The sequence below is a fragment of the Prunus avium genome, chromosome 4 (genome assembly GCF_965620075.1).
Source record: "Prunus avium chromosome 4, drPruAviu1.hap1.1, whole genome shotgun sequence".
NCBI lineage: Eukaryota > Viridiplantae > Streptophyta > Magnoliopsida > Rosales > Rosaceae > Prunus > Prunus avium.
Genome location: NC_142287.1, coordinates 36,295,829 through 36,305,712, shown reverse-complemented (window position 1 = coordinate 36,305,712; position 9,884 = coordinate 36,295,829). Strand labels below are relative to the sequence as shown.

Genomic DNA, 9,884 nt, shown 5'->3' with positions numbered 1-9,884 from the left:
TCATGCCAAGCCCAAAAGTTTATCTGTAAGCATGAAGAAATTATCTGTAAGTTGCTGTTGTTTTGGTTGGTGAAGGTAATCAAAATACTTCCTAAGGCCCTGCTGCCCTTTCGAAGCATTTTGGGGCTTAATTCTCGAACTCAGGCAAAGGGGACAATTTCATCAGTCTACCTTTTACGGCAGCCCAGCCCATTTACAGCTGCCGGAGGAAAAAGTCCCCTACAACAATAAAAATAATCTTATATAGTTCTAAAGACTAATGCAATATTATATAAAAACATTATGAAATGTTATGGAAAAAATAATCAATTTTTCGGTGAAGTGGAGGCCTGAGGCCCAAACAACCTTTAGGAACACACGAATCTGGGCAGAGAAACACCAACACCAACACAAAAATGAACAAGGTCCTCAAACAGGGCTCCGCTAATTTGGGTTTGGGCCATGTCTACTTTGTTCCAAGTGTTTTGGGTTTAAATTTTTTTTTTTTTTTTTTTTTAAATTTATGCAAGCAAGAAACAACTTCATTAAGCAGAGGGTCCCTAAATTATAATAAACTAATAAACGAAGTTCGAAAAAAACAATCAACTAATAATAGAAAACAGAGGGTACAGCCGCCTCACTAAAATCGTGCCATAAAAAAACCCGAAAGAGAGTATCTAATCTATCTGTGAATTTCAAATTTAAACAATGATCACCTCATGACTATAAATAAAAAGAAAGCCAATAATCATTTTATATAGATGGTTGGAAAAATGGGTAACTGACCAACTGCCAATAGTCAACGTCAAAGACTTTGAGTTGAGCCAAGAATGGCGCCTATATATAATCGGTGACCAAACCGAAAGTCTCATGCTGCTGGGTAGTGTTTGCCAAATATAGTGTAATTGAGAGAGTTGAGAATGTATAATAAGAAGAACAAGATAGGTTTTGCAGAGAATTCAAATCTGCCAATTGAGTTTCTTACTTGGTGAAGGGTTAGATATACAAGTATACAAGGTGATTATTAGTTACAAACAATGCACAAGACATGGAGGGAAACATGGAGAGTTTCCATCCCTAAAACAAGGAATATGAAAACAAGGAAAAGTAACAAGGTGGTAGACAAGCCATTTAGGGATGTCTATGTTTTGTCTTTGACTTTACTAACACTCCCCCTCAAGTTGGTGCAAAGATATCACGCATGCCCAACTTGTCCAGTGAGTCATGGAAAACTTTACTTGATACGGCCTTCGTCAAGATGTCAGCAAGTTGGTTTTCCGAGTTTACAAATGGAAACTTGATTATACCCCTTTCTAGTTTCTCTTTGATGAAGTGTCGGTCGACTTCCACATGTTTGGTACGGTCGTGTTGTACTGGGTTATGTGCTATCTCGATAGCTGATTTATTGTCGCAGTACAAGTTTGTAGCTTTCAATGGTTTAATTCCCAGATCCTTCAGTAATTTCCGTAACCAGAGCAATTCACAAACTCCTTGAGCCATTCCCCTAAATTCTGCTTCAGCACTTGATCTAGCCACAACTTTTTGCTTCTTACTTCTCCAAGTGACTAAGTTGCCCCCCACAAATGTAAAGTATCCAGAAGTAGAACGTCTATCTGTGATGGATCCTGCCCAATCCGCATCTGTGTATCCTTCTGGGTTCATATGTGTATGTTTGGAGAATATCAACCCTTTGGCAGGGGCAGCCTTCAAGTACCTCATGATCCGAGTTACTGCATTCATGTGTGCCTCACTTGGTTGATGCATAAACTGACTCACCATACTCACAGCATAAGCTATGTCGGGGCGTGTGTGTGATAGATAAATCAGTCGCCCAACCAATCTTTGATATCTTTCTTTGTCAGTGGGTGCTTGGTCTGGATACATCCCTAACTTGTGGTTCTGCTCAATAGGTGTGTCAGCTGGCTTACAATCAAGCATTCCAGTTTCTGTTAACAAGTCTAACACATATTTTCGTTGGGATAGAAATATGCCATGTGTTGATCTAGCAACTTCTATGCCAAGAAAATATTGTAACTCACCTAATTCCTTCATCTCAAATTTACTAGCAAGGAGCTTCTGCAGATTCTTCATTTCTTCATTGTCATTACCGGTAACCACCATATCATCAACATAGATGATAAGGGCCGTAAGTTTGTCACCACGACGCTTTAAGAATAAAGTGTGATCCGAGTGGCTCTGAGTGTACCCAAAGCGCTTCATAGAATCTGTGAATTTTCCAAACCAGGCTCGTGGTGACTGCTTTAGCCCGTATAATGATTTTCTCAGCTTGCACACGGTGTTGGGACCAAGTGCCATGGAGATCCCTGGTGGTGGTTCCATATACACTTCTTCTTGCAATTCCCCGTGAAGAAATGCATTCTTTACATCATACTGCAATAGTGGCCAATCAAGGTTTGCAGCCAATGACATGAGAACACGTACGGTATTGATCTTGGCAACAGGTGCAAATGTCTCTTGGTAGTCAATTCCATATGTTTGTGTATACCCTTTGGCCACTAATCGAGCTTTGTATCGATCTATGGATCCATCAGCTTTGTATTTAATGGTGTATATCCACCGACATCCAACTGGTTTCTTCCCTTGTGGCAACTGGACTATTTCCCATGTAGAATTCTTTTCCAGAGCTTCCATTTCAATCGCCATTGCTTCAGCCCATCTGGAATCTGTTATAGCATCCTGCCACTTATTTGGAACACATACAGTAGATAATTGATTGACAAATGATGCATATGACTTTGACAATCTATGAGTTGAAACATGGTTATTAATGGGATATTTAGATTTGGCAGTAAGGTCAGGACAATATTGAGGCTTGGGTTTTCCTCTAGTGGTCCTAGGTGGGAGAGTGTATGGTATAGCATTAGGTGCTTCGGGAATTACCTCAAGTGTTTCCTCATCACGAGACGACTGGTCCGATGGTTGAGAAGAAGGGGTTGTATTTTGTTGTTGATCGCAGCAACCATTTGAATTGTCTCATCCGGGATCTTCACCAAATAAGAACGACAATTTTCCAATACCTTCATCGCTGTCCAAATTTTGAAGTTCACTGGTGCTTGGCGACCGGTCGCTGGATTCTGTGCGACCGGTCGTTTTGTCACGACGACCGGTCGCTTCTGGATTACGACCGGTCGTTTTGTCACAGAGTCGATCTTCATCATCGCTGGAGCAAGGCGACCGGTCGCGGTCAGTGCGACCGGTCGTTTCGGGATTACGACCGGTCGTTTTGTCACAGAGTCGATCTTCATCATCGCTGGAGCAAGGCGACCGGTCGCTGTGGTCAGTGCGACCGGTCGTTTCAGGAAAGCGACCGGTCGCTTCTGGGTTGCGACCGGTCGTTTTGTCACAGACTTGGATATTTTCTTCCTTTTCTTCCTTCTCTTCATTCCTTCTCTCCCCCTGAAGAGAAGGGGGCATAGCAGCTTTAAAGTAGGATAAATCTTCATGAAATGTGGCATCCATAGTGACAAAGAGCTTACGAGTAGGAGGATGGTAACACTTGTATCCCTTTTGAGTTGATCCATACCCAACGAACACACATCGAATGGCACAAGGGTCCAGCTTACTTCTTTGATGAGATGGAACATGAGCATATACAACACAACCAAATATGCGAGGAGGCAGCTTGAGGACTGTAGGAAGAGAGACATGACGAGCCAAGGTGTTCAGTGGAGTTTCAAACTTCAAAACACTACTCGGCACTCGATTAATTACATATACTGCAGAAAGAAGGGCATGTCCCCATAAGTAGTGAGGGACCGATTTATCCAGCATGTAAGCACGAGTAACCTCAAGTAATTGTCGATTCTTTCGCTCTGCGACACCATTTTGTTGCGGAGTGAAAGATGTGGAGGTTTGATGAATGATGCCTTGGTCTCGAAAGAAATGTGCCAAGACATTGTTCACATATTCCCCACCATTATCAGATCGGAATACTTTGATGGAAGCTTGGAACTGTGTGGTAATCATAGCATGAAATTCACGGATTGCAGCGGAAACGTCACTTTTATGAGCTAGTAAATATACCCAAGTCATGCGAGTACAATCATCAATAAATGTAATAAACCATCTTTTGCCATTGGAAGAAACTTTAGCAGGACCCCAAACATCAGAGTGAACCAAATCAAAAGGGAATTCCGTTTTATTATCACTTAAGGGAAAAACAGTTCGATGGCTTTTGGCCAATACACAGGTTTCACACTGAAACTGAGAATGATCTAGGCCACGAAACAAAGACGGAAACAAACGTTGAAGATAGCCAAAGGATGGATGTCCTAGACGACGATGCCAAAGCCAAATCTGATGTTGATTGCGAGCTTGTGAGCTGGAACCTTGAGTATGAGCTGCCCTTGGTGGTGAAGAGACCGTCAAGGAATACAACCCCCCTCTTCGTTTACCATGCCCAATCGTCGCGTGAGTCGTGAGGTCCTGAAAAAGACAATGGGAAGGATAGAATGTGGCATAACAGTTATGTGAGTCAAGTAATTTTCCAACAGACAGCAAATTGCAATTGATGGAGGGAACAAGTAGTGTATGAGATAAAGATAAGGAAGGGGAAAGTGATATAGTTCCTTCACCAGCAACATTAGAGGGGACTCCATTGGCACTAGTGATGTAAGGATGACGAGACTTAGAAGATATTGTGGAAAACATAGTAGAGTCAAAAGTCATATGATCAGTGGCACCTGTGTCAATTATCCATGTAGTGGGTTGTGTACCTGATTCGGAGTCGGAGAGTAGGGTGGAAGATGGAGAGGCATCGGTAGTTATAACATATGCTGCCTTGGGTGTTTTGTTGCGGGATTTGAAAGCATCCCACCACTCAGGATAACCATGAAGCTTGAAGCACTTCTCAACAAGATGATCACCACCACAATGAGTGCACTTCTCAGTTCCCTTTGCATTGTCAGTTTTGGGACCCCGGGGGGGAAGTCCGGAGGACGTACGGTGTGGTGGCCGATATGGCTTGACCGCCATTGCACTCCCACCGCCAAGCATGGAAGATTGGCGATTATCTTCTTCTACCACTAGTGCATAAGCTTCAATGACTGCTGGAAGCGGATTCATGGCAAGAATCCGACTACGAACAGAATCAAAGTTGGGATCGAGTCCTCCCAAAAAATCGTACACACGTTCCACCTCAAGTGCTTGTTGGTGAAGAGCCACATCATCGGGATTGGTATGTTTGCAGGGACGGAGGCTGTCAATTTCCTGCCATATTATGTGTAATTTTTCGTAGAATACATTCACAGGTTCACCACTTTGAGAGGTGGTGACTGACTGACGACGGAGTTGGTACAACTTGGAGCTATTCTGTGTGACAGTATATGTCTTCCGAGCTGCGTCCCACACCGCATAAGCCGTTGAGCAGTGATCAAATAAGGCACGTACATTTTTGGTCATGGAGTTGAGGAGCCATGACTGCACCAAACAGTTGTCTTCATCCCAAGCTTCATAGCTAGGATCATCAATGGCAGGGGCAATCTTTTTACCAATAATGAAACCAGCCATACGACGAGCAGTGATGGCCAAGCGAACACTACGAGACCATGCAGGATAGTTGGACCCATCCAACTTATCAGGAGTAATTGGAGAGTAGTCATGAGAGGACCGGGGTGGTGGTGGTGTTGTGGAGTCGATCTTGGTGGAGTCGATTTTAGAGGAGTCGTCCGTGGAGTCGTTGATGGAGTCGTTGGTGTCACCCATGAGGTAAGTATATAAAAGGATGTAGAGGAAGAAATAGCTTAAAACTTCAGCAAACAAGAGCACAAAAAAGGCTTGTGATCAAGACCAATTTTGAGGCAAGGCAAAGTATGAGGTAGGAATAATATAACAGCAAATTATGGGCAAGGATAGGTAGAGATTTAGGCAAGAACAAGGTTATGCAGAGGCAACCAAAATCGATTGCTCTGATACCATGCCAAATATAGTGTAATTGAGAGAGTTGAGAATGTATAATAAGAAGAACAAGATAGGTTTTGCAGAGAATTCAAATCTGCCAATTGAGTTTCTTACTTAGTGAAGGGTTAGATATACAAGTATACAAGGTGATTATTAGTTACAAACAATGCACAAGACATGGAGGGAAACATGGAGAGTTTCCATCCCTAAAACAAGGAATATGAAAACAAGGAAAAGTAACAAGGTGGTAGACAAGCCATTTAGGGATGTCTATGTTTTGTCTTTGACTTTACTAACAGTGTTCGTGATAGGACTTCAAACAAGTAGCAGCCATTTTCATCAAACATTGTCGATGATTAGAAAGTAGCAGAAACACCAACCGATTCATTGTACATGCAAAGTCCAAAAATTCCCCCAAGACAAAATGCTTTTCAAAGCTTTGCTTGTGTGCTTCCTCCTCCTCTTCCCATTTTGCACATCCATTGACAGCATAGCAGTGAACCAGCATGTGAAAGATGGTGACTTTATACTGTCCAAAGAAAACAACTTTGAATTAGGCTTCTTCAGCCCCGGCAACTCAGGCTCTCGCTATGTTGGAATTTGGTATGCTAATAAGTCTGAAAAGGCAGTGGTTTGGGTTGCAAACAGAAACAATCCCATCAATGATACCTCTGGCGTCCTCACCATCAACAGGTATGGAAAATTGGTTCTTTATGCTCACAATACTGTGAATCTTTCTATTTGGTCCACAAATGTGTCGGTCCAAACCACAAGCACTTATGTAGCTCAGCTTTTAGATACAGGAAATTTAGTGCTTTTCCAGGATAGTAAAAGTGAAAGCTTTATATGGCAAAGTTTTGACTATCCTACAGATACTCTACTTTCAGGAATGAAAGTTGGGTTGAATTGGAAAATTGGGTTGGAATGGGCCTTAACATCTTGGAAGTCCCAAAATGACCCTGGAACTGGGAACTATAGCTTGAGGCTCTATTCAAACCAGCCTGCTACGCCCCTAATTTTTCTGTACAAGGGTTTGACCAAATATTGGAGAAGTGATCCAGGGCCTTGGCCCAGTTTTGTGAGTAATAATGAAGAAATGTATTATTTCCTTTTAACTGATAACACCTCTGTAATTAGATCCGTGTTGACGGATTATGGGGTAAATGAACAACTGAGATGGAATGATGCTGTTAATCAGTGGGAGGAACTATGGGCTTCACCAAAATACCGGTGTGACCGATATGGACAGTGTGGTGCCAACAGCAAATGTAGCCCTGACAATATTAATATGTTTGAATGTGAGTGCCAACCGGGGTATGAACCAAAATCTTCGAATCATTGGAACCGGAGAGATGGGTCAGACGGGTGTGTGAGCAAGCGAATTGGGGTGTCAAACTGTGGGGAAGGGGATGGGTTTGTGAAGGTGGCGCGGGTGAAAGATCCGGACACATTGAAAGCAGCACAATTGTTGCCAAATACTAGTGCCAATGAGTGTGAGCAGGTGTGCTTAAGCAATTGTTCCTGCACGGCGTATATGAGCATAGAATGGGAAGGCCGCATTGATTGCTTGACATGGTACGGTGAGTTGTGGGACATTTTAGTATACACGGAGCGAGGGCGAGATCTATAAGTTCGTGTGGACAAAATGGAATTAGGTACTACTTCGCTTGCAAAGGAAAATTCAATTGTAAATTTCAGAATCTGTGTGAAAATTACTGGACTGGTTTTGGTGTCCACACGAGTTCTCTTTTTCATGGTTTTCTAATTCTTTGTCTCACTCTTTTGTGTAGCTGAGAATACCAGAAAATCGAAAGGTTTTCTCAAAAGTAAGGGCTTGCTGGCTATTCCAATGGCGGCTGTTGCATTGGTACTAATCATTGGGTTTGCCTGCTGGTGGCTTAAGAAAAACAGGAAGATGAAAGGTATGAGAAGTACTCACCTGCTTTGAATTGTTTAACCGTTTCATCCAAATAAAAAGCAGTTTGCTCATAAAAGTATGGAATTAGTCATAACACTTTTGCAGTCTGACTGAGCCACTCTGCTTCAATAGGATCCATATGCGCTGTGTTAAATTTCCATTTTCTAGTGTGCAAACAGAACACTAGGGAGAAAATGAATGCTAATATGCTTTTTGTGATAGCAAAGATTTTGTGGAGGCGGATGAACTTGAGGACACACCCAGAGATGCAATTTTTCCATCTGAGCGCAATAATAGTAGCCACAGGCAACTTCTCTCCTGTCAATAAACTTGGCCAAGGTGGTTTTGGCACTGTTTATAAGGTAAGTTCTGATATCAAAGTCCTAACATTTCGTAATTGAATGATTTCTTCTGAGAAGTAGAAAATACTCTTCTTCTCAAAGCTTTATAATAGCGCTGAACCATAACTTCAGGGTCAGTTAGCAAATGATCAGAAGATTGCTGTAAAAAGATTGTCCAAAACTTCAGGACAAGGAATTGAAGAATTCAAAAATGAAGTTACACTGATAGCCAGACTTCAACACAGGAATCCTGTGAAACTTTTAGGCTGTTGTATAAAGGGTGAAGAAAGGATGTTAGTCCTGGAATACTTGCCGAACAAAAGCTTGGACTCCTTTCTTTTTGGTATGTCTAGAGGAAATATTCATTTGTACATGCCATTTCTAAAATTTGGAAGAAATTTATTTACTCAAAAGCCAAATATCTCGATGTAGATCACACAAGACGTTCCTTGTTGGATTGGAAAAAGCGCTTTGAAATTATCAATGGTGTTGCTCGTGGGGTTCTGTATCTTCACCAGGATTCAAGACTTAGGATTATTCATAGGGATCTAAAAACCAGCAATGTTCTTCTAGATGATGAGATGAACCCAAAAATATCAGATTTTGGCACGGCAAGAATATTCCATGGGGACCAATTGCAGGATAAAACCAACAGAATTGTTGGAACATAGTAAGAACTATACTTGCAATCACACATTCATGGATTAAATCACCATAATCTCACCTTTCATACTCATCTTATTATTCTTTGGTTGTAATGCAGTGGATATATGTCACCTGAGTATGCAGTGTTTGGAAGATATTCAACCAAATCAGATGTCTTCAGTTTTGGGATCATATTATTGGAGATTGTGAGTGGCAAGAAAAACAATGGCCCTTATCAAGAGGACCATTCCATGAACTTGATAGGACATGTGAGCAACACAAACTTTGCCAACAATTTCCCCTTTCTTCTTACTACTCATACTCATCCCTTCTGAAAATGTTACTGTCAACAACTACAGGTTTGGCAGCTGTGGAGAGAAGATAGAGCCTTAGAAATTGTGGATTCATCACTAGAGTCATATCATTCTGATGAAGTCATGAGATGCATTCAAGTCGGGCTCTTGTGCGTGCAAGAAGACTTAGAGGACCGACCAACCATGTCAGCCGTTGTATTTATGTTGAGTGGTGAAGCATCTCTACCATCTCCTCAGCAGCCTGCATTTGTCTTCAGAAAAAGTTCCCGCCTGCATTTATATTTTGTTAACGACTTGACAATAACCAATGTTGAAGCTCGATAATGATTCGTGCTCTTGCTTCCACAATATCAAAATGTTATTTTTTTCATTGACCGTCATATGGTACTGGTATTGCATAATGTGAACTTTTTGAAAGAGAGTGATGAATTTGAAGATGCAACATAAGCCACAAATTGAAATGTATAAATTGATTTCTACAATCTTCGAAATATCCCCATGGGCCCAACATGCTGAAAAGGAGGACGAAGAATGCAAAAGTAGTGGGCTCCTAACATATAAAAGGTGAGATAGCTGCCAAAATACCAGAAATATCATTTTGCTTCAACTTGATATAAAATTATTTTCTTTTATGTTCTTTTTAGGACAAACTACAGAAAAACCCCTAACCTATAGGGTCATTTACGATTCCATACCTGATTTTGGGGACATTTACAAGTACATATACAAGTACATTAGCAAGATCGTCAGAAAATCCGTTATCTGCCT

The 9,884-nt window shown here is 41.5% G+C and overlaps 1 protein-coding gene and 1 pseudogene across 3 annotated transcripts; both read left to right on the top strand.

Moving 5' to 3' along the window:
- Positions 1-6,322: 6,322 nt before the first annotated feature.
- Positions 6,323-7,528, top strand: LOC148295325 (G-type lectin S-receptor-like serine/threonine-protein kinase RKS1 pseudogene; annotated as a pseudogene).
- Positions 7,423-9,563, top strand: LOC110752886 (G-type lectin S-receptor-like serine/threonine-protein kinase SD1-1). Of its 3 annotated transcripts, XM_088252719.1 has the most exons (7): positions 7,423-7,553; positions 7,689-7,820; positions 8,039-8,178; positions 8,290-8,500; positions 8,590-8,827; positions 8,921-9,071; positions 9,162-9,563. In XM_088252719.1, exons 1-7 carry the CDS (start codon positions 7,544-7,546, stop codon positions 9,438-9,440), a joined length of 1,161 nt encoding a protein of 386 aa, XP_088108845.1. In that variant the 5' UTR covers positions 7,423-7,543; the 3' UTR covers positions 9,441-9,563. The 3 variants fall into 3 exon arrangements, with proteins under 3 accessions (XP_088108845.1, XP_088108846.1, XP_088108844.1); XM_088252720.1 differs by lacking the exon at positions 7,423-7,553 and having other exon boundaries at positions 7,697-7,820; positions 8,044-8,178; XM_088252718.1 differs by lacking the exon at positions 7,423-7,553 and having other exon boundaries at positions 7,697-7,820.
- Positions 9,564-9,884: the final 321 nt, after the last annotated feature.